The 24,274-nt window shown below is 47.7% G+C and overlaps 1 protein-coding gene across 3 annotated transcripts in view; it reads left to right on the top strand.

The window, feature by feature from the left end:
• Nucleotides 1-21,585, top strand: part of CD82 (CD82 molecule) — a 34,048-nt gene extending 12,463 nt beyond the window's left edge. For all 3 annotated transcript variants that reach the window (XM_083837509.1, XM_083837511.1, XM_083837510.1), the window contains exons 2-9: nt 1,957-2,038; nt 6,859-6,931; nt 9,541-9,665; nt 10,254-10,328; nt 16,348-16,452; nt 18,301-18,483; nt 18,725-18,808; nt 19,378-21,585. In XM_083837509.1, the coding sequence (XP_083693635.1) occupies nt 1,976-2,038; nt 6,859-6,931; nt 9,541-9,665; nt 10,254-10,328; nt 16,348-16,452; nt 18,301-18,483; nt 18,725-18,808; nt 19,378-19,455 (786 nt within the window). In that variant the 5' untranslated portion in view covers nt 1,957-1,975 and the 3' untranslated portion in view covers nt 19,456-21,585. The remainder of the gene's footprint in view (nt 1-1,956; nt 2,039-6,858; nt 6,932-9,540; nt 9,666-10,253; nt 10,329-16,347; nt 16,453-18,300; nt 18,484-18,724; nt 18,809-19,377) is intronic.
• Nucleotides 21,586-24,274: the final 2,689 nt, after the last annotated feature.

Genomic DNA, 24,274 nt, shown 5'->3' with positions numbered 1-24,274 from the left:
GGCCCCAGTTTGAGATACTATTAAGAGAAGTGTTCATGGTGAAGCCAGAAAATAAGCCAGCTGGAAGGGGAGACTTGTCTTGCATATCCTCTCCAACTACAGTCTCAAGTGTTGGTCCCTGCCAGGATTCATGGCCTGAGAAACCATTCCTCCTCCTGCAGAGGGAAGGAGGGGAACACAGGCTGGAGGAAGCAATGTTCGTGCTGTCCCTGCTCAAATATTTGCTCTTTTCTGAGATACCTTCAAAGGGCATCGTGCTCCTTGGGTTATGGCTTTTATCTGATGGTAAGCTGGCAGGTTATTTGTGGCAGGAGGGTGCACTAACTTAAGTGAGGCTTATTTAATAAACTTGCTGCCATTAACCAAGGGTGAAAATCTACTAATAGAGTGTCTTTACTCACTTTTCAGAGGTTGGTAGTGGTGCAACTGCAGTGCAGTTCATCTCATGCTGGAACAGAACCAGCAGATGGCCCCACCTGGGGTACCGGAGATGGGAATGCAGTGTGTTTGGTATCTGGTGTACGTATGGACCAGAAACTGCTATAGGATTTTTCCCTGGTTTATTTGAAGGACCTACTTTTGGCTCTGTGGATTGCAGCATTCTGACCTGAGGAGGTGATGGAGATGGTGCTAGCCAGGTTGTGCAGTTGGGGCTCCTTTCACGTGACAATCACTATACAGATGAGATTTTTTTTTAAGATTAGCCTGTGGCACAGCTGGCTGAGATTGAGGTGGGAAAATGACCCAAAAACGCAGTGGCGTCTTGTTAAGTGCTGTGCAGCTATGGGCTTAGTGCGACTTCTAGCTGTGGCATCCCTTGAAGTCTGAGCAGCAGAGTTGTCTCCAAGCACAGAGCTCAGGCTCTCCCTCCTGGTAGTTGGAGGGTGACCATTGCTTGGCGGGAACACTAGCCAGTTACAACAAGGCCTGCGTATCAGTTTAGCTCCAGAATTAACCTAAATTTTTAATAAGATTAAGCAAAAGCCTTTGATTGAAACAAAAGAACGTGCGGTGCTCCAGTGACCCTCAGTACACCCCGGCTGGTGGCAGGAAGCCCTGCTGACCTTGCTTTCCGCGGGGCTGGTTCCTCCCAGACCAGGCTGGTGCCCCCAGCCTAGTCCTGCTCTGCCTGTGGGTGTTGCTTCTTAAGGCACCGTGGGCTGTGCGAAGCAAGGAGCTTGACAGGGCAAATTTTAAGGAACTCCATGGCTGACCCTGGGGACATTCCCCTGCCTGTCCCCATGTGTCAGCTGTGCTGCTTCCCCACGGGGAGGCCAGCATCCCACCTCAGCACAGCTCTCGTACTGCTTCGCACTTGGGAGGCTGGTTTTGGAAACAGGGACCTGTTGAGACTTCACTTGTCTGGATCTTGCAGCAGGAGTGGCAGGATGCAACTGTGGAGCAGGCTTGCTGGTCCTCAAGCGTTGCTAAGCCATCAGGCGTTGAGTTGTGTGCACAAACCTTGATTTTAATGCTTTTAAATTGACCCCATGGCCTCACTCTTCACTGTTGCCTCAGCTGATCAGGGGTCACAAAGAGATGAGCTTTTTGCGGGGAGAGAGCTGGCCATGTCAGCTGTTTCTTCAGGTAAGTGCATCACTTTTCTCTGTCAGGGCTGGTAGCTACGGTTGGTTGATGCTGTAAATGAGAAGTCCATCCAAAGTACTGATGGAATTAGTGTATTTGTGATCAAGTTCCTTCTAGAACTTCTGATAGCTCTCTGTCACTCTCTAGGAGATTTTGGCAACAACAGCAGTTTGTATTTTAATGACTGTGTTGTCTGTTGTGCTGCTCTGAAAAGGCAACTCAGGTGGTCTTCTGTCGAGCACACGCTTCTTACACGCTTGTTCCGAGTCCTGCCGAGAGATCCCGAGCTCTGCCTGGGGTGAAGGTGTCGTTCAAACTGCCTGGGGGACTTCACACTAACAGCTGGGTGTCTTTCTGCTTTCCCTTTAGATCCTGTAAGTGAAAGAAGATGGGGTCCGGCTGCCTGAAAGTCACCAAGTACTTCCTCTTTCTCTTCAACCTCCTGTTCCTTGTAAGTATTGTGGGTGTCTGCAGAGGAGGTGGAAAGGCCTGAACTAAAATTAGCTGGAAAGGTGTTTTTTCTGGATGTTGGCCCAGTGTGTTGGCTAAATAACAGAGCCAGAGTTTTTGGGAGAAGGGAGGGAACCCCTGAAGCTGGGGCACATCAGAGCTGCTGGGCGACTCCGAGGCGTGTTGAGTAGCTCTGCTCCCAGTACCCACCTGCTGTCACCAGTGCGCACAGCTCACTTCCTGCAGTGGGAAGGGAAAACCAGAGCTACTGGCTTTTTCTGGCAGGAGAGTAGTTGTAACTTCTTTCTCTGCCACATCTGCAGCAGGAGCTGAGCTGCCCCTGAGCAGCAAAGCTACAAAACCCGCTGCGTAACAGCAGTGCACTCCTAAATAGGCCAGACAGGGCTTCAAAGAGCAACTCTAATTTCGTTTGAGTCCCAAAGGCCGGTTCTGATTTTTAACAAGGTGAATTAGTCCAAGTCCCCTATTTGAAATGGAACTGGGTGGTAGGGGAGACGGGGGCAGGCATGGCTGGAGAAGCACAGCAGCCCACTGCATGCAGTTATTCTCAGGTGTGAGGCTCAGCAAAAGGCGATCCAGTCTGAGCTCCTTTTTGGATCAGATTGGGTCTAGGAAGGCACACGTTCTCATGTGCATCCTATTGTGAAGTTTAGGTACTCTGTGTGTCATGTGAACAGTGAATCTGTGTGGGGCCAGTGGTGGCACTGCTGATGCTGCCCTCCCGAAGTGCGGTGGTGTTCTGGGGAAGGGCATGGCTTCAGCTTTCCACGTATCAGCAAGAAAATAGCCTGTCTGATGTTTTACCCTCTGCGTAGCACCTAAGGGGAAGGAAGGGCCGGGCAGGGAGGTAAATCAAGCATGGTAAGGTGAACACTGCTTTCTGGTCTGTCCCTGAACACAGCCTCACTCACCCTTCCTGCACGCCTGTGCTGTGCTACAGGCACTGGAGCATGGGCTGAAGGCACATCTGGATCTGGTTTCTCTTGGCTTTCTCTGCTGGCTTTTTCCTCTCGCGTGCTGCTTCCATTTTAAGAGAAGTTACCTACTGAGGGCTGATGGTCTGGGTGCTCAGAGCGGTGATGGGGTGGTGGGGAGGGGAAAAGGCTTAGAGTGACACTAGATCTTTCAGATGGTTTGGCCTGCTTTGTGAAGTGACAGGCACAGTACCAGGACTCAGACGGCTCATAGATCAGCCACAATCTTTCCTCAAAGTACTGTCCTTTATTTCCTCTTTAGTGGAAGCTTGTGTTCTGTTATTATCTGCTGGCAACTTGTGTTGGAGGGGAGGCGGTAGGGAAAAAGAGTTCAGCCTGCTGTGCAGCATGGGCACGGTCTTCCCATCAGACTGCTCTGGGGAAAGGAGGTATTTGCAGCTGCTCTGTTCTGGTGGGGAACTTGATGTTTCTCTAGAGCGAAGATTTTGAGTATGTGCCGGTTTCAGCTGATGGCAGGCTTTTTGCACGTGCCAGATACTGAGGAAAGTGGTATCCCTTACTCTATTGCTGTCATAGGAAGTAGGTGACATGAGAAGCTTTTTCCTGTTACAGTTGTTCAGGTTCTGAATGGGGATGCTCAAGCTTATAAACTGTGGGCGCTTCTAGATCAGCGTTACTCTAGTAGAGAAACTCCTCCTGTGGAGCTGCTGCCTCTGCGATCGCACCCTGTGTGGACCAGCCCTCTGTCAGAAGGGTGTTCTCCAGCCTGACGTGGAGCTGATGAATTAAACCTTTAGAGACACGAGTGACTCTTCTAGAGGTTAGTCATTGAAATAGCATTTCTGTACAGCTCGAGGACTTTGAGAAGGTCCTTTGCTGTAGCTGAAGTAGTTCAGGGACTTAGTAGCACTTTGCAGCCTTCGAGTCTTATTTCAGGGGAAGGTTTGACCTGCTTTGATTAAAGGGAAGAAGTTTATTTGGACTGCTTACCTACTTGCCTCAGAAGATGCCAAAAACATAACTTTAGGGTATAAACTTAGTTTCCCTAGTCAAATCTTTACACATCTCTTCCTTCTTGGGTAGCAGACATGGGCCACAGCAGATGCTTCTCCTTAAAGGGAAAACACTTCTCTCGAGTTCAGCTTCTGGAAACTGTTTGTTTAGAATATATAACCATCTGTCCTACTTCTAACACCCCTGTAAGTGGAGCAGAAGGCTGCTACCTGAATCAAAGCTTTATGTTTAAGAGCTCTGCTGTCGGCCTCTGTGCCAAGCTCGAGGCCACCTCACGCCCTCTGGGCTGAAGGAGGGCAGCGTGAAGAGAGGACAGCCAGAGACCCGCCGCTGCTGTTTCCAGATTTTGGCTCCATCAGTGGCTTCTCTTGCAGCAGTGTTGATGGTGATACTTCTCTAGGCCTTGGGCTCAGCTGGGCCTGAAGTCCAGTAACAGCGTGGTTCTTCTGTACCTCTCCTCACCAGACTGTGCTGTGGGAAACTGCTCGCCCTGCCTCGAGGGAGCCGCCTCCTGGTTTGGGTTTGGATAGGGGTCTTGCTGAAGTCTGGGGTGACAGCTGCACCCCCTGAGGTGAAAGGGAGACATCCACACACCACTTGAGGAGCGTAAAGCAGCGGAGCAGAGGAATTCAACTCTAGGGACAGCAGATGTGATTTCTCGGTGGAGGGTCTGAAGCCGAGCCAATGGCAGAAGCAGCCTCGCTATGCTATGGAAAATCCTACAGACGCTGAGCACAGATACTGTCCTGCTAGGAGGTAACAATACCATTGTAAATGGAGCAGCGTTTTCTCCATGTGCTCTCTTTTCTTACTGCCTTCCCCTTTTAGTGTTTTCAACAGCAGCTCCTGGCAAATGCACGAGCTGTGGACTAGAACAAGATCAGAGTGAAAACAGGCCTTGGGAAGTCGGCGTACCTCCTAACAAATAACTCCGCGGGAACCCAGACCGGCAGGAGCTCTGTGTTCTGTCAGCAACAGCAAAACTTAGGTGGCATCTCAGGGTCAGCGAGCCAAGAGAGATGTCACATAAAGACGGGTTTGCATCTTTGTTCGAGACAAATATTTTATTACGACTGGTTTAAATGTGAGACTGCCTCAAACTGTCAATTCAGCAGTTCCTGTGAATACAAAGTTTGAGGGGAATTTTTTTTAGGAGCCTCCAGCTGTTGTATGTACAAGGGGCCTTTCTGGTTTGATCAGCAGATGCGGTGCTGCTGTGCAGCACGTCAGGACATGAAGCAAGAGGGGATTCTTGTTACTGTCATCTTGTCGAGATTCTTATTTTTTCTTCCTGGGAAACAACAGCAGCATGCTTTCTGCTGCTGAGTCAGTTGGCTTCATCACTCTTTCAAGCGTTCGGATCTTGCTTGGCGACTTTCTAATCCTACCACCAGAGCTACCTTTGTGTTATGCCCTCTGCCAAGCCGGGAAAGCTTGCAAGCAACTTACTTCAGTGTTGCTGTATCTGTGCTCTGAAAAGCATCTTTGTATGAGAAGCTGAAGTATAACGTGAGCTTTCAAAATGCAGAGACAATGCCTGGCCATATAGCTGTCTCTGCCAGCCTGCTTCAGGTGGTGGTTTGACATTTTCCTTGTCTCCCAAATGTCTGAGCACTCTCTGACGAAGCACACGATTGCCATCTCTTCAGACCTGTTGATTTACTTAGTTTTTTGCTGCATTCTGTTCTGAAATCCTGCTGGTGGAAGAACCACTGCCTGCAGCTCATGTCCTTTGGAAGCACCTCACTTACTCTCCTTGTCCTTCCCCTGTTTATTCAGTTTTAGATCTTTGTGCATGTGGTTTCCAATACTTCACAAGTTTTAGTTGTCTGAAGGGCCCAAGTCTTGGCTTCTTATCAAACCTGCAGACTTAGACTTCCCAGCATAATGACTTCATTATGGTTTAGTGGTGTTCTGCTCCTGATGGGGGAGTTGGGGTGACCTCCACGTACAGTGATACCTAGAAGCTGAAACAGCATGTTCCCCCACCCACGCCCCCTCCTTCAAAACAAGATGCAAAAGCTCGCCTCTGGCCTTCTCAATTCAGTGTCTGGATTCAGCAGAGTACTCACAGGGCATATTGCTCTACTAATCCTTCCCCTAGATAAAACCGGGGAGCGAGGCAGAGACTGTGGCTGATGTTTCACAACAGTGGAGTCTGTGTTGGTGGAAAGATGTGTTGGCTGGAGTACTTGAGGGGCTTAGGTATTCTGGCATACAGTAAGGTCACAAGCCAAAATGCCTAAGCCTGGCTTTGGAAGAGGAAAAGCCCTTCGCTCATGGGAACCTGTATGCAAAGTGAATGCTACTGTTTTTGTGCATTTTTGTGGGCTGGAGCCATAACATCGTAACAGAGCCTGACAAGCCCAAGATTTCCTTCCTGGGAAGGTTCCAGCTGCCAGATATCTAATCCTTCGGCAGCTGGCTTCCAGCCTGGTCCCATACGGTCAAGGATTTCTTTATGCAAAAAATGTTTCAAATCACATGATAGATGTTCTTGACCTTCTTCAGTTCTTCAGAGAAGAACTCTGCACTTACCTTGTGCAAAGTTCTAGCAGCATCTTCTCGTCAGACTGTTTCAAACCTTCCACCTTATGCATCATGTACTACTGAAATATGGTGTGAAGGTCTGCCAAACAGAACCTGGGGTTCCTGTGTAGTTGGCTGAAGCTCTCTTCCTGGAGTCATGCTAATCCTGTTTTTGTTGGGAGGAGTACCATGGGGGAGATGGGTGGGAACAGCAAAAGAATGGTTGTTTTTCCTCTGGAAATATGAAGAATGGTGACTGCTGCTTCTTATACCTGGCTTATTAATTTAGACAAATACTTTTTTTTTTTTCTTACTCTTTCAGATCCTGGGCGCTGTGATCCTGGGTTTTGGAATATGGATTTTGGCCGACAAAACCAGTTTCATTGCGGTTCTACGTAAGACCACATTTCTTTATCATCTTTCTCCTTTTTGAATTGATTCTAGTCCAGAGTTCTGCATGACCACTGTTTAGCTTGGGGATGGCAATGCTTTTATGCAGCTTTTGTGACCTGAGCAGTAACATGGTATTATAGCAAGATGAGACCATAGCAAGGACAGGGTGAAAGGGAGCAACCCGGGAGACACAGCATTTCTCCTAGTCTTGTGTATTGCAACAGCAGGATCAGACGGAGACCTCCTCACCCGTTGCCTTTTCACCCAACAATCCATATACTTCATCTTAAACCTAAGGACTAGTATTTCCTCCTATTTTCACTGCACGCTGTATTTTCATAACAGCTCTGGTTGTCACCAAATTAGTAGTTCAGCTCTGTCTTCAACAAACTCTGCTTCCTCTGTGGCTTTCCCTAGACAGGGCTTCATACAAGTTTAGTTACTCATAGCTAGTACCTCCAGAACTGCCACTGCTGTCGCTGGTGTCGGATGCTGCAGGACGGCTGTGAGCATGCTGCTTGCAGCCCCAAATCTTTCACCCAAGGAACGAACGGTAATGGCATTCGTAGTCCGATTCACAGCTACGCTGATCCTGCAAAAGGCTTTATCTCCTGGGTCCTGCTGAACACTACGGCCTGCTTTTGGAAGGTGCTGGGTGGAGAGAAAGCCTGCACTAATGCCGGTACACCCGGACACTGCTGTGTGCTCTGTTTGTTGTGCTGTGGCATCTGGCTAATACTGCAGCATTAAAAGGGCAAGAAGCACAGTTACCAGCACAGGTGGCAGTTAGTAAAGTGCAGGTATGAGCAGAAACATACTTAATGCAGAAACATACTGAAATGCATACTTGAGAAGTGTTCTGTACCAGTGGTCCAGCAGCTGTTCCCCCAGGCCGATGGGTGCCACTGCTGTTTGTGAAGGCACAGAGCAGAGTCCCTGGGTTTGGCTCCATTTCTTCCCATTTTACCTAGAATCTCTGCTAACAGAGCGTTTGAGGATTTAGCTTCCTTCCTGGCGATTTCCAGCCTCAGCTCTTTCTCCCTGCCCCCTCGCTTCCTTTCCCATGCCTGCCTCTCCTTCCCTGTGCCTTAGCGCCCGTGCGGTGTCGGAGGCAGCTCTGCAGCAGGGCCTTCCAGCCTGCTGCCAAAGGGGCCGCTTGTGCTCCTTGGCGGCCGGCCCAGCGCAGGGGAAAACACGGAGCCCCAGCAAGCAGGGCAGGAGCTGTCTTGCCAGCGGAGCTGCCTGGTGCAAGACAGGACAGCTCACAGATGAGAAGCGTGAGCATGGCCTCTGTCCCCCTGCCGCTCTGGTTTCTCTGAAGGGCTATGCCTATTTTTCTTTCTTATAATGAGAAGGTGACAAAGCAACTCCTTTTCAGCAGCCTAGGCACCTGAACGCTTGCGTGACGGCCAAGCAGATCTGGGGTGAGGGAGTAGTGTAGTCTCCTGAAGGCCACTAAAACCAGAGGAACGTACCTGCAGGGCTGCTGCTTCTGTAACTGCTTTGCAGTTTCACCACCAAACCTGCACAGCGAGAGTCCCAGGAGTGGCGAGGAGGGGAGCAACATCCTGGTTCCTGTGGCGTATGTCCAGGCAGGGAGAGTCCGGCCTGGAAATGAATCAAGGCTGAAGTGTCTGGTTTGACCTGTGCAGCAAACAGATCTGGTTCTGTTTTTTGATAATTGCTTTCTCTCTTTCCTCTGTTCAGCATGTTGTAGGGAAAAAGTTTTGAAGCTGGTCACTTTTGGTGTATGTCAGAAGTGTGGGAAGGTGTTTTTTGGGGGGAGAGGGGACAGGATCGGATGACAGTATTAGTCTGGATTACGTTACTGTCTTGTTTTAACCTATTTCTGGAGAAGCTCAGAGGAAGCTTGTCTCTTAGGACTTCTTTCCAGGAAACTAAATGCTCTAGGAACATTATTTTTATTAATCACTGTCCATTCCCCTGCACTGTGCAACTCACAGGTTTAAGAATGTCTGATGATAAATGAGGTTTCTGGTTAATATTTCCAGATAGTATCTTTTTGACTTTTATGCCATAATGCCTAGCTTCCTCTAATCCTATTTTGCAAGAAATAATTCTCTGACCAACCCAGATGTAAAAGCTTTTTAATTTTGTTTCTTGCAGTACCAAATGCTGGTACTGTCAGTCCTCTCCTCTCAACATATATGAAATAACATTTTATCAGCTAAGTCTAGGTAATATTTTGCGTGAGAGAGTGCAGTCATTCCAGACAATAGCAGGAGACAGCTAGAAGGATGTGTAAAAGTAGAGAATTTGGGTGTGATCCTTGTTTAGATCCTGGAATTAACATCTCTTTGCAGGGGTCATACACAGGTTATGCAACAGCCTGCAGTGAGTGCACTTGTTTGGAGTTACCTTGAGTCCTCCAGGATATAAGATAATGGAGACTTGCAGGTTGGCTTTGAAAGTCTTCCCTCAACAAAAGACACACAGAAGCTGCCTTCTGTCTGAATGTCCAACATGCCTCCATGCAGGGTCTTTGTAGATGACAGACTATTATGTGGATATAAAGACAAATCTCTAGGTGGTGATGGCAGACGTTATATTTGTCAGTAGTTAATTTTTTCCCCTGTCCTGGCCCTTACAGAGACCTCATCTCCCTCCCTGAAGAGTGGTGCATACATCCTCATCGGTGTTGGGGCTCTCACCATGCTGATGGGCTTCCTGGGCTGTCTTGGAGCCGTCAATGAAATCCGATGTCTCTTGGCTCTGGTGAGAGAATTCATGCTGTCTCTTAGATACTCCTTTTTAGATCACCCTTTGAAATCTTTCCAGCATATCTGTTGGATTGTAGTCTGGGGCTCAGGTCTCCTTGGGGACAGTACTTCTGCCAGGTCAACTCAGAGCCAATTCTTTATCTGTGTACGTTAAATTCTTGACAGTCAACCCTCTGCAGCAGCAGTTCTGCTTCTGTGGAAAGTGCAGGAGTTGAGAGAGGCTTAACTGGGAATGTCCTGTGTGTCACGACCTTTCTCCAAATGCTTCATCTATACGAAACTTTCCCTCTGTGAGGGATGAGGTGAAGCTAGCTTCATAACCCTCAGCCTGCTAACTGACTCCTGCTTATTCGGAGCACATAACATATATGAAGCTTGGTATGGCCACGCCGTGTGTCCTGGCGTTGGGAATGTCTCAGTGTTCACTGGCTGTGGAGGCCTGGGGGGGAGGTGGACAGAGCTCAACCAAGAGAGGTCAGAGTGGACTGGTAATAGAGCATCTCATATACAGAAAAAATTGTGTTATGTGCAGGCTTTCTAAAGGCTGATTGATAATGGTCCTCTCTTCTCTTTTTGTTTCCAGTACTTCACCTGCCTCATGGTGATCCTTATGACTCAGGTGGCCGCTGGGCTGGTTATCTACTTCCAGAAAGACATGGTGAGTGTTTCTTACTGTGTGTTTTCCTTGATCTTAGTCTGAGGGGAACAAGAGACACCTGGAAATTCTCTCTTCCAAACTCAAATGTACTGCTAGCAGGCATAACTGGATTCTCCTTTCTTCCAGCCCACCTTAGCAGCTTTGCTGTACACTTTTCCTGCATCTGCTAGGCCCAGGAGCACTACTTTCTCAAGAATTAGGAAGGGTCATTTGGTATGCAGGCTTTATTTTTGAGTAGTGGGAACAGTTTTAATAGATAAAAATTCTGAAAGGCTTTTGACCACATCTCTTGATCCTGCTGCAAGCTGCTGTTTGGCTGTGTAGCAGCAGTAATTACCGTGTTGTCATCACTGCTGCCTTGATGGGCCCCCAGTCCAGCTCCCCCAGTTTCATTGTTCAGCACGACGCCACGTGGTGTGGGACATCCCTTTGGCCAGTGTGGGCCAGCTGTCCTGGCTCTGTCCCCTCCCAGCTCCTGGTGCACCCCCAGCCTCCTCGCTGGCAGGACAGCATGAGAAATTGAGAAGTCCTTGGCCCTGTGTGAGCACTGCTCTGCTCAGAAACAGCGGTGTGTTAGCAGCAGCGTTCTCCTCAGTCCAAAACAGCTTTCTTCCTAGTAGCTGTTGCGGTGCTAACTCTGTCCCAGCTGAAACCAGAACATTCCCCAAGAGCAATCCCTTGTATCTGACAGTTCCTGTACTACAATTTGAGCTTAAAGCCAAGCGGTTTAACAACTTGAAGTGGATCTCTGTCAGGAATGCATTGAGAGACACATTTACGTAGTGCGAGCAAGGTATAAGTGTGGTGTCCCTGCTGGCTTCTGTCCTGGCATGCAGGTTTCTGGTACCAGTTCTGGGTGACCCTGTCCATTGCCACATGACTGTGTATCCATACCCCTGCAATGCTGAGCTTTCTTGTCCCAAACCAACGTCTCTGCTGGTGTTCACAGGCAGTGGGTGGTAGAGGAAGTTACAGATGGGGCTGGGAGGTGGAAGGTGCCGGCCCCGGTGTAGCTGATGTGAGCTTTGTGCAAGCGGCTGCGGTAGCTCGGCTGGGTTCCTTGCCGAGCGGGGTGCGAATATAGCTCGCTCTTTGGGCTGGCTGGAGCTGGAGGAGAAACTGAAACGTTGGCTATCTGCTGTGGAAAGTTCAGCTTCAAACAAGCTGCTGACTTGCAACAGCTCTGACTAATGCAGAGGAGGAGGTGTGGAGATGGGCATTCCCCTGCCACCGGGGAAATGTGACTTCCCAGACTATGAGGTTCTGTACCTTCCTCAGTATTTCTCCTCCAGCTGTTACTTTACTCTAGGAAATTCCATTTTTTCAGCTGTAACTCTTCATTTGTACCTCACTCAGACCAGGGTGAGAATGAAAGCACTGAGGGTTGTTCTGCCCAGCCCTTAGACCAGCGTGGCTGAGACCATCGCTTGTCCGGATCCAGCAGAATGGCAGGGAGAACTGGGCTTTGATCAGACGCACCCCTTCCGTCCTCAGTGGACACAATTTATGGAAAAGCTCTTCCAGAGCCCTTCTGTTCCACGGATCCTCTGAAGTACCTGCCCGAAACACTAAGAAAAACTGTTTCAGGAAGGTGTTGGCCGAAACCTCTCACGTTGGTTTGTGGCTGCGCTTCAGTGATGCTATGCATATTGCTCTGCTTCACTTGGTATACGTCATCCCAGGGCCGCACAAAGCACGGTGAAGTAGACTGAAAACTGCTCAGGATCTAATCCCTAGGTGTCCATTGTGTTCTTCATGTTTGTTTCTTCATTCTGACTTCAGGAAGTTGGTTAGATGTAAAACAAGGAATAGTAAGAGTTGAGGAAAGAATCCTGGATCCAGACTGTAGCGAGGTGATGATACTCCTCTCCTTGTCGCTGAAGTCTTTATTTCTCCTACTAGAGGAGAGGAGATGAGATGACTGTTGCTGTACTCCTCCCTACCTGTTCTCTTCTTGATTAATAGCTACTTGCACAGATTCACTTGCTTGCCTATATCCCTGGCTTTACAACAGGGTTGATGTTTTTGCAGAGAAATCTGTTTACTTTCAGCATCAAAATCCTTCCCCACCCCTGACATATGAAAATATGCTGGAATAGAGTTAGTGTAACTGTAAAAGGCTGAGTCTCTGACAGGAAGGGTGCTGTTGGGCCTCCCTTTGGGGCATGGCTGTAGGAATGCCCCATCAGACTGGAATTGCCCAGTACTTGCCCATGCTGGGAGGTTGTTGAAGGAACATCTGTTTCCCTACATCACTTAGCTACTGAAACTTTGTGGTGGGGTGGGTTTTTTTCAGGGTCAACGTGATAGCAATATCACAAGTTTCACCAGTGGTGTGGCATTCCCTGAGGATCACACCTCTCTAAACCTGCGAGAGCCTGGGCAAGATCCCTCTGGCCTAGTTCATGTGGTTCTCTGCAGTGTGGCTCTGAATGCTCTGAGCAAAGGAGAGCAGTGGTGGCCTTTTGGGAATTGCCCTACTTGCTAGCTATTGTTTGTACCAAACAGCCTTGCCGGGGGCTGCAGAGTACGCATTAGTTTCAGGATCTGAAGGGACTGGGGGTGAGGGCCCCCTCCTGGTTCTTGAGCCTGTTTTTGCTTTCAGGCTAGATGCTAATAAATGTGCTGGGGGAAGAATGTTGCTTGAGTCTCAGAGGGATGGGATAGATGATCGATGGTGTCTGACAGTGGAAGAAGCATGCATGATTCATTTTGTGATGAAGGCTGGAAGCAAAGACCTATGCTCTTGCCTCTGGCACTCAGTTTTTCTCCCTCTCCAGTCAGCCCATGGGAGAGGGAAGACTGACAGTCCTGCTGCTTTCTGGATTTCCCTGGCTTTGGTGTCCAGGCTTTGGACTCCCCTGCAGTGTGGCCGTAGGGTTATTCCTTCTGACTCCGGGCACAGGTAGCAATTTTTTGGAGCAGTCATGCTCAGTGCAGCACTGTGTCCCGAGAGACCCTTAATGGGTGAAGACGAGAGAGGCGTTGAAAGCCTGCCGAAGTTCAGCATGCCTTTCTAGCTTGCTGTTTTTTGTTTCCCTATGCTGAGTGCAGAAGGACGTTCAGCTGCAGGTGCCTGTTCCCCCTTGGGCTGCTGTGCCACTTAAACCCGCCAACAAGCTGTCTTTGTGTGTGCTCTCCAGACCTGTGCCGCTGTTTGCGTAATAAGCCCCCTTCCTCCAATTACTTTCTAAAACACCTAAGAATCCCTGTCTGTCTTTCATTTAAATGCCTCCATTTTCGAAGCCAGAGCTGTTTGTAAGACTCCTTGCCTATGCTCGTGTAAGAATATAGGAAGAGCGGAGATGTAGCTTCCTACACAGCTGCACTTGGGGATGTCTAACTCGGGCCCCGTGTCTGCTTGTGGCATGGCCCTGGGATGGAGAACAGAGGCTCTGCTTGGGATCCTGGCAGAAGCAACCCTTGGCTCCGTCTGGCCTAACAGCAACCAGCCCAGCGGGCTGTGGGACGACATCCCCATCTCTCCTTGCCTCCCTCCCTACGTGCCGAGCAGAGGTGAGGGTAGGGACGCAGAGTTCAGTAGCTGCTGAGGCTTATGGCAGCAGCCGAGGCCAATCTCATTAGTAGGAACCAGGTCAGGCTGCCTTGATTTGAAGGGAAGGAAAAGGGGAAGCTAAGTAATTAAAAGAGGAAGAGTCAGACATCATGAGAAGGAAGGTCACGCAGCTCCCGTCTGTCTGGCCTGACGTAGCTGATCCCCGTGAGCTGTGCTCAAGTCTCCAAGGAAGAATTGCTGGTGTAACAAGTGAATGAGCCACGGCCTGAAGCTTCCCTCTAACAGCAGGCACTGCTTTCTGTTGCTGTCTTGGGTTTGCCGTAGTCATTTGCAGTGCTTAACAGCAGGATGAAAGAGGAAAACCTTTTACACTGACCTGAAGTATACTGAAGCACTACAGACAAAAAGGTAGCACACAGGGGTGGAAGCATCCCAGTGCTTGGGCTGATCTAACTGTGTCCCATTCCTCAAGACATCTAATGATGCTTCTCTCCAGTCATTTGTGATCTGGGTCTGTCCGTAACAGTGACGGCTGCGTTAGCTGTCCCCTGTGTACAGGGTGGCTGGGAAGACCTCCAGAGTGAGGTGGGAGGAAGAGGGTTGAGGAGCCTGCTGGGTGGTAGCTTGCACCTCTCATCAAACTGAGGGGTGCTGTAAATCTCTCTGGACAAGGGATGGGGGTGAAGGGGTCATTTTGTGATTAGACTGTTAGTGGGCAGTTCAGACAGATGTAGTACTTGCTGTCTCAATACAGAAGCAGCAGCTGTAGGAGTTTGGGGAGAGGTAGATCAATACCTTGTGAAAAAGGGAAGTTTCCACCAGCTGTATGTCAAAAAACCCAGATGCATACGTACAGCAGCTGAGTGACACAGACCTTCCCCGAGAGGCAGCAAAGGGCCTCGGCTGTACGAGAGACAAACTGCAGTGGCTGAGATCCTAGATCAGTCTCGTTTGCAGCACAAGGTTAGGAATATATTGCCCATGAGTCCACAGGGTAGCGTTGTCCTCCACCTTGCACTGATCCTTCCCCTCTGTCTCACCTGTGGCAGGCAGCAGTTGTTCGGCCTGTGTCCTGCCAGGATAACCATACTTTGTTCTGTTTCCCTATTGCTCATCGGGTTCGTAGCCCTTCTCTGTGCCTGCACAAGGACTTAGCAAAGCTGCTGTCTTAGCTTCCCTTCAGGAGTGAGGCTGTGTACATATATCCCCTTATTTGTACCTGTTACTTGGTAGCAGCTGACTTCTTTTTTTTTTTAATATTAGTGACTCAAGCTGCATATAACATTTCTGAAGAAATGCAGTTTGTGCTTTGTATATTTGTTCTGCTATTTTCCTCTCTCTCTTATGGAAGGATTTTCCTGATGCATACTAGGCCACCTGTTTCTGTTCCCTGACTCTGTATCACTGAAGCCTGTAGGCTGGGGTTTTTGTTCACCTTTTTTGTGGTCACCATGAATCCCAAGTTTTTTGTGGGAGACTTTCAGTTGTCTTCCATACACTGTAACATTTATTTGCCAATGACTTCATGGCTTTGCTTTGCTGTGAGAAATATTTACTTCCCTTTCTATTCCGGTTTTAAGGGGTTGTATGATTGCTCAGTCTGATGCCTGGACTTCTCTGTGCATCAGAAGTGCTTCTTAACAACACTGTAACAAACGTAATGTGTTAGTCAGAACAGGAAGGAATTTATTCCAAGCTTCAGCTTCTGAGGAACCAGAGTAGCAGTCTCTCATCCACTCAATAAACCTGAAGTAACTGATTGGTGGAGGAAATGGGACTTTGTATTAACTCACTTTCTCCAGAACAACTTCCCTCTTATGCAGCAGCAGGCCATACATCATTGAAAGCTGGGGTGGATTTGTTTTGTTTACTTCTGCCTGGAAAAAAAATTCTCAGCAACAAATACCATCTGGTCACCATAGTGGGATTTTTATGTTGGTAAACCCATTTTGTATTTCATCTTGTTGATCATATTTATCACCTGTTCTCAAAAGCGTAGACAAGGCTGCAGAGCAAGATATTTCAAGGTCAGTCTGGGGGATTTTCCACTGTCTGGTTGCTTTTCTCCTTATTGCTTATGTGCCAATTACAAACAGCAATAAAATTATTGGGAAATAAGAATCTGTCTTTTTGCTGCAACTTAAAAATGGCTGTACTGTGGAAGTGTTATAGTCTGAGCACCTATTACTGTCTCCTTCAGATCCTTTAGAAAAGGGCTAAGCAGAAGCTACTAATCATTCCACTTTTCTTTTATAGCGCTTATAATCTCCATCTGCAGTTTGTGTCTTTGCTCTAGCCTCGTTCACTGGAGCCTAAAGTAAAGCAAAGCGTTTCAACACCCATGACTGTGATGAGCCCGTGTTCCTTGCTATGGGAGAGGCAGACTCACAGTAGGACTAACACAGCTGATGAAGAGGAATGTCATGTACCCAACGCCCCCCAAAAAGAGACTACAAGGAATTGACTAATCTAACTCTCCTGCCGTTTTTTTTTCTTTACCAGCTGAAAGATGAGTTGTCCAAAATAGTCCAGCAGCTGATTGTAGATTATGACCCTTCGAATGGTGATAAGAACTTACAAGACGCGTGGGACTATGTGCAGAAACAGGTGAGACAAGTTGCAGCGAGAAACGGTAATGTGCTGTTTTGCCAGTGCAGCAAATGGCCTTTAAAACTAGGCTGAGGACAGGGAAGCAGGTATTGCAAGAGGCCTAACAGTGATTCTCGATCCTTTGTCATGTTTGTCATATCTTTCCAGTTCTATGTGTTTAGGTTACCAGTGCTCACATCCATTCCTCGATGTTATCAACCTCCAAAGGTTCCCCTGTAGCCCATAGTCTATCAGTGTTTCTTGGTGATGGACAGCAACCATCTCCTGTACCACTTAACTTAAGTGTGCAAGCCTCTTTGATACACACCCATTAGATGTCTTTAAAAGCTACATTTCTAGCATACTCGACTGCTGGATAGCACTACGGCACACTGATTTGTCTGATCTCTGAAGCTGCCTGTGATATCTGGTGTCTGCATACTAGAAAACTGTCTCACTTGCTAGTGCAAGGTAAGACCCTGAACCACTCCTGCGTGCTGGTTGTTAGGACTAGCTAGTATTGGCAGCAAAGCCCAGTGTGTCTGGTGTAGCAAACAGCACACCAACACTTCTGCCCTTCATCTGTGGTGTCTCCAGAATGCCTCAGTCTGCGTGAAAGTCACAGTGCATGCTGTTTTTGTAGCAAGTAAAATCCCTAGCTTATTGCTAGGCAAGTCAACAGCACTGGCTGCCTTACTACTTGGTGTGGGTTGCCTGCGTACTGTGACAGCTCTTTTGCAAGTGTCAGCGGTCTTGGGAGCCATCCAACTGCCCATGATTCCTGCTTTAGCATCAGGGTCAGTGCTTGAGCAACTAGGTCAGCCTTGAGCCACACTGGAGTCATGATAGCTGCTTGCTGCCAAACCACAAGCTTGAGAGCTGGCTGGCTGTTGTGGTTAAATACATGACCAGCATGGGACTGATGTGTAATGAGTACAAATAATAGCATTTTTCTTCTGTTCCTTACTGCAAAACACTGATCTACAATACTCTTCCTCCTTGGAGAAAGATTTGTTCATGTTTTATCACTGTACTTGCAGCTTCCTGTAGAGGAATCAGGAGAAGGCTGAGCTTACTACAGAGAAAGGATCCTACATTTTTTATGTAGGAGCAGAAGAGAAAAAGTTTTGTTGGAGGAGTGGAGTGTTAGGAATCCAGTTCCCCTCATACACTAGAGTTTGCATTTGAAAGGGGCTGAGGGGAGTTGTTCTGTCAACCAGTGACGGGCGTTAAAGTCCAGATCTCTGTGAGGCGGAGGTAGCTCCTTCTGGAGGCTGGATTTTCAACACTTGTTCGGAAACCAGTTGCTAATCCTGGTGTGGGTGTTCAGCTGTTAGTACCTCCACTCTCCTGTACGTTATGTGAGACTGAAACATTACATTTCCCTTCTGAGCGGAGGGTTTTTTCCTTAACTTCCACCTCAAGTTTGATAGCCTCTGCTCTGGTTCCCCGTGCTTGCGTGGTGGTACGTGGTTACAGATGAGATCGCAGTCTTTGCTGGACTTCCTGATGCGCTTTCCCCTACAGCACTGCAGTTTTATCACGTGGGGGTATAGGAATGTAAACGTCTCTTCGGATGGAAAACTTTCCTCATCTCGTCTTCCAGCCAGTCCCAAACTGCAGCCAGGCGGGTGCAAGTTAGTTGTAACTCGCTGGGGTTTGGCAGCATGTCCACGCCACCGTGTGGTGGCCGGCTGCTGGTGTGTCATGGGGGCCAAAGCTAACCTGAATGGTACCTTGAAACTAGGAACCAGATGCTGAAAAGTTCTTGCTCTGTGTTTGCCTGCCCCTACTTCCTGTTTGTTTTCACATGCAGCGTGTTACCACTGTGAATTGTATGACTACAGTGCTCTCTTTGCTTATTAGATCTTCTGCTGTGGCTGGGATGGAGCAAAGGACTGGGAAAATAATAAGATTCTTAAAAACGAAAGCATGCTTCAGTATCCCTGCTCCTGCAGTGTCGAGGTGAAACCTGAAAATACAGGTTTCTGTAACCTGGATGGCCCATCGAACAGCACTGCACCGTATGCCTGGCCTGTTCATGAGCAGGTGAGTGAACGTCTGGTGCGCATGAAGCCTTTGCTGAAGTCGCATTGTCCTTACTCCTCTGGAAATTATTTTGGAGAATGTTTTTCACTCTAGTGAACAGGGTGACAAATTTCTACTGTGAGATTTGGTATAGCATGTAACTGGGATAATCTGTGCATGCAGGAGAAGAGATGTGTTATAGACGTTTAATCCTGAAATACTTAGATTTCTGCTTTCCCCTGTGACCATATTTTCTCCATAGGGTTGCGTGGATGGGGTACAGCAGTGGTTGAAGGACAACCTTGGTATCATTCTTGGGGTCTGCACAGGTGTTGCTGTTATAGAGGTAAGTCACTCCCTGATAGGTGATCATACCCTGTCCTCCTATGCATATTCTTTCAAAGGCAAAGCTATTGTATATTTTTGTTGGTTTTTTTTAGTAGTAGACACCTGGTTTAATGCAGACACAACTTCTGTTTTTAATAATAGACACCTCACTTGATGGCAGTGCAGTTCTAGCTCTTGATTTTGTCTGTCTGGAGCTTTAAACTGTTCATTGCCTTGACTGGATTAAGCCCTGTCTACTTGTGGTTCCTGCTGCTTTGTTTGGCACTCCTCTCATTCTTCCTGGCTATGCATGCAGTGAATCAACAAGCAACATCCCACTGGTGAAATCCCACCTTTTGCCTTAGAAAGCCCATAGTATAGATTATAGATGAAGGCATGTATTTTTGCAGTAAAATATTTTTGTCATCCTGATTATTGGATTTTCCTTGTATGCTGGGTCAACTCTGTTCACCTGAGTGGTGCCATTAAAAGGAAACCCCTGTATTCTGCTCCCCTGTACCGCCCTTTCTTCCCGCCTTATTGTCTTTGGTTGCTGACTGACTTACCATTCTTTATTACTCATTCCAGCTGCTGGGGATGATACTGTCCATTTCACTCTGCAAGAACATACACAGTGAAGACTACACCAAAGTGCCCAAGTCTTGAGTTTGCTGACTCCAGAGCTACGGCACCACAGAGAAAGGAACAAACAGAACATTCCTGCCTCGCACCCAGACTGTCCAACCATTGACCATTATTCCTGTGACATCCTATTTCTGATACCACTCTGCTAAGAACTATTAGAGTTGCAATACAGCCTGATCTTCTGGCAATAGGGCCCTTGGGCTACCTGCATCCTGCCTCTGGATTATTTCTACTTCACGAAGCAGAACTTAAATGTCTCACATCACATGAGACACCTGATTAACCTGAGGGGACAATGCTTTTGCTGCCTGCTCCATGTTAAATATCCTATTCATATCTCAATTCTACAATCCACTTGGCCTAACATACAGTAACTATTCCCCTTTCTATTCTCCCACATCTTTCCCTTCTCCCCCAAAAGAAATACTTTCCTTTTGTCCCGTGAGTCAGGATTGCTGTTGAGATTCCAGTGCTTTGGTATCTTTACCTGCTTCACTGATGTGGTGTTGGTAACTAGTTGTGCTTTATAGGCCTTGTTCCTTGTGATTAACCTGATTCTGCTTCTACTGTGCATCTTCCAACCTAGACTCTCATCTCAGCTATTGAGCACTACCCTCATAATCACTTCTCCTGCATCTGGAGCCCGCCAAGCCTTGCCTTCAGTGGAGCTCTTCCCCTTGAGTGTGACGAGCCACTGGGAGAGAGCCAAGCCAACCTGTTCCTAGTGTGGCCTGGCAGATTGCGGTGGTGGTGCTCAGCTGCTTTTGGAATGGGTCCCTTGGGTTCTGGGTCTGATGCTTTCAGTTTCTCCCATCTGCCTTTCTTTTTCTTCCTCCACTTCTAGCACTGCTTTTCAGGCTCCTGTCAGCCTGGAGGCACTTCAGAGACTGCTGCATTGTGTAGACTCAGCCCCAGGCTGGCTCTGCTAGTTGCATTCTTGGGTTTCCAACTTTTGTAGAGGTTATGGTTAACTGGATTCTTCCCCCCCCGCCCCTGTTATGAACATGAAGTGTTAACTGTTTTTTAATAACGAGTATGGAGGGATCTGACTGGATTGCAGGCATTGTATATTGGAGATATCACTGCTACCAGTGCCCAGTTTAGGTTCTGTAGTTTGGATGCAAGGATAAACTGCTTTTATTTTCAGTTGTCCAGTCTTCTGACTCCACTGTGGTCTGGAGCCATGACTGCTAGTGGCTGGCCTTGAGCGTAAACACTGCAGCAGAGAAAGAGCTGGTTTTACATTCATGCAGGCTGGGTGGTTTGTGTACTTCATGGCTGGGCTGTTCACTCCTTTCTGCCAGTGGCCAGCAGCAAGGAGTGGTGTAGAGCACAAGAAAGTTAAGAAATGTGCATGGAAAAACTACCCCAACTTCTTAAATAAGGGAGCTGGGCAGAAATCCTCAGTCCTTGAGGTGGCTTGGGCACAACAGATCTCCTGCAGTTGCATATGCATGCAATAAATACCTTGGCAGCAGGAAGCTGCGAAGGAGAGAAGTGGATGGTCCTTGCCCGAGACGTGATGCGAGGTATGTGGTGAAGAGAGCCTTTGCCTTACAGAAATGGCCCCAGGACAGTCAGTCCTGTTCTTGTCAGGGCTGGGGTTGGTAGGAATAGCCCTAGTAGCAGTTCAAAGGCATGGCTTCCCTACCCACTCAACTTCCCTTCTGGCAAGAAAGGCCCGTGCAGGGGAACAGAGCCCCAGCAGTGGGTCCCTGCAGTGTCCTTATGTCTGGACTCGGTGGTGACTGGGAAGAGTAAATATGACTGGGCAACTGATATTTTTTTTTTGGAGGTCTGATAAGGCTTTGCTATTCTGAGACCCCTGCCCTCTCTTGCACAGACCCCTCCAGCTGACCTTTGCTATAGCAGAAGGCACCTTTCGTAGCAGTAAAGCTTGCTAGCTTCCATAGTATAAAGTCTATTCTCTAACGTGTTCTTATTTGTAAGATTCTTGTTAAGTTACAGATGCCAATGCTGAGCAGCAAGTAAAAAGAAGCCCATGCTGGGTTTCCTATTTTTGTTTTTTGTCTGTTTTTAGCAACATCTTCCGACTGGAAGAAATGCATGTACAGATGTAAAAGTCTAGAGGGTGATTATTTCTGTAATAAAGACTTTGATTAAAAAAAATAAAAAATATACTCTGGCTAAGTCTTGTGCATTGTAGTGGTTTCTCCTTGCTTCCTGTCTGTCCTCTTCTGCTTTACATGCAAATCACTAGCGCCTTGTTTGTTCGAAGTCGCAAAGGCCCTGTCAAAAAGCAGGAAGCATGTACCATTATGCTCTGAGGTCTTCAGAAGTTCGTCTGCAGTCTGTGGGTAAGATTCGTGTGGGCTATGAAAATACTGCCCCTCAGAGGGAGGTGACAATTTTCCTAGCTGTGTTCTAGGGTAAACTTCGCCTTGTTTTAGGAAGTATGTCTGTATGAAGTATGTCTGTCTGAGGGTGAGCTTGGTGGTAGTTCCTTTGAATTACCTGCTATCTCCTAGGCTAAGCGATCTCCATATTTGAAGAGTGGAATTCAACCAGACTTGTGGAGTCTTGTGCTGTTGCTTTAGAAAACAACTAAATGTGATGCAAGTCCTCGATGTTCAAAAAAGCTGAGTGAAATTTGCAGAGAATGAAGTGCTGGGGTGCTCCCAGTAAGCACTGGTGGCAACTGGTCTGAAGTCAAGACTCGAGTTACCCTGATCAGCCAAAATGGAGCTAGAGGTGCTGGAATGGATCTTGGACTCAAGTAGGATGCACTGACCTGTCTGATCTGGGAGCAGAACTTGCTCCTTGAGGCTGTGCTGGGCCCCCGGCTGCCTGAGCTCTGTGGAAACCACTTGCCTTTGGCCACTGGAGGGAGGTGTTCCACCAAGAAAGCTCAAGCCCGAGTGCTGTCGTATCACCAGCCTTGACTGGTCCCTTGGGGGGTGAGATGATGACACTGATCACTTCCTTCTGCTCCTAGTTACTCCTGGCAGCAGGGTAGCTAAAATAACTTGTAATTACAAATGTATTCTCATAAACGATTTGTGCTGCCTGCTTGGCATTTTAGGGATAATTTTCCCTTCCATCTCTTGGAGCAGCACGCAGTTGGATATTTTGCTGCATGTCTTCTACTGTATATGGGTTGTGCTTACTTCTGGGGTTTCTGCCTGAAGTAGCTCTGGAAGTTGAAGATAGCACAAGGAGCCTCTCCTGCTGCTTTTTTTCTTGTCCCCATCTTTTTCTTGTTTCCCCTCATCTTCAGTTCCTTTGGAGGATAGGTTGGGAGGAGGCTAGGAGGGGATATGATACTTAAAAATGTGTCCCAAAAAAGCACTCTAGGAGAAGAAAAAAAAAAAAAAAGGCCTTCAGACTGTCAGAGAGCAAAAAACCTACTGCTGCTCCTGAGGTGTACTTGAATCTTGGGCCAGGCTCCTGGCTTATCTCTGAAGGTAAAGGTTTGCTGCTGGAGCTAGAAATCAGAGCAGCATACAGACTTCTTAGGAGCTGCAATGTTTGTCTAGCAAAACCCAGAGTACCAGCATCTGCAGTAGCTCAGCACATGGAAGTATTTTGTGTGTAACGAACAAGCTGCTATATAGCTGTCCCAGGCCAATAATTAATATTGTATGAGTATAGTTGTGACCTCCCTGTGGCCTGAAGTAAGGCCCCTGGTAATGAACTGGTGACATTCTTCGTTCTGCATAATCACGAGGAACTCGGAAGCTGCTATAATTCTTCCCGTGAGGCACTTTTCCTTCCGGAAAGAGAAGAGGAATTGCATTAGAGTTAGTATGGGTAAGTCTGTAGGTCACAATGCATCTTGTTCTTTGTCATGGTTTCTGCATGGCATGTACTCGAATGTAACGTGTAGCAGCTGTTCTTGTCTCTGCAGCTCTCCCACATGTGGTGGTGTGGCTGGTCCTGGCTGGCTTGGCTCAGGAATTGAAGATGAGTTTGATAGTAGGCTGAATTCTGGTCGCTGATGGACAGGCTGCAAGCGGTGGTGTCAGACTGCCTTGGCTGGGAAAGGTGAGGAACAGCAGCTATCGGGGCTCATTGCTGGAAAGCCCAAGGACCATGGGATTCCCACAAATGCATTTTCACAGCCAGTTGCTGCCACTAAATGCCATAAATGCAGAACACACCCTTAATTATTCATGGTCTGGCTCTAACCCATTAGCCTCTGAGACTCTTGGCTCTAGCCCTGGCCTTTTATTACAAAGAATAAACCTCAGATGGCAGCCAGGATTTCTGAATGAGATCTTAAGCCAGGTTGATGCTAAAAACTTGTCAGTGCAAAATCTGCTAACGTGGAAGTCCTCAAATATTTGTAAGCTTGCAAAACATTCCTAGCAAGAGCTACGCTGTCAGTGAACCAAAGCTATTGGTAAAATGGTGCTAGTAAAGCTAGCAAGCATAGTTTGGTCATTGTAAACCGTTTCTAGGAGTGGTGTGCTGGTAGAACACGTGCAAATTTTTGCCGTGTGGTAAGAATCTCTTCTGCCAAACAGGGGAAACAGCCTTTGCCTAGGTAGATTGTATAACCCTAGCCATACATTCTTTCTTCTCGTACATAAGAATTTTCTGGTTTCTCCCTTCTAAGCTCCTAATAACATAATTGGCAGGGATGTGTGTGCTGTTTGGCTTTTGTGGAGAGGGATTAAGGGAATAGTCAATACTCTGGATCTGGAGAAAAGGTATTCTCACTTCTCCAGGCAAAATGTTACACCTATTTAACATAGGGATTTAAGAGAAGGATAAGGCTCAAAGTTGTATGTGGATGCTCTAACAAGCATGGAATCTGGGAGGGAAAATCCTGCTTTAGATCCCAAGGATGGTATTTGCTTCAATTTGACTTATCTTT

Source organism: Anser anser (genome assembly GCF_964211835.1).
Source record: "Anser anser genome assembly, chromosome: 5".
Taxonomy (NCBI): Eukaryota; Metazoa; Chordata; class Aves; order Anseriformes; family Anatidae; genus Anser; species Anser anser.
This window is presented reverse-complemented; position numbering and strand designations above follow the sequence as displayed.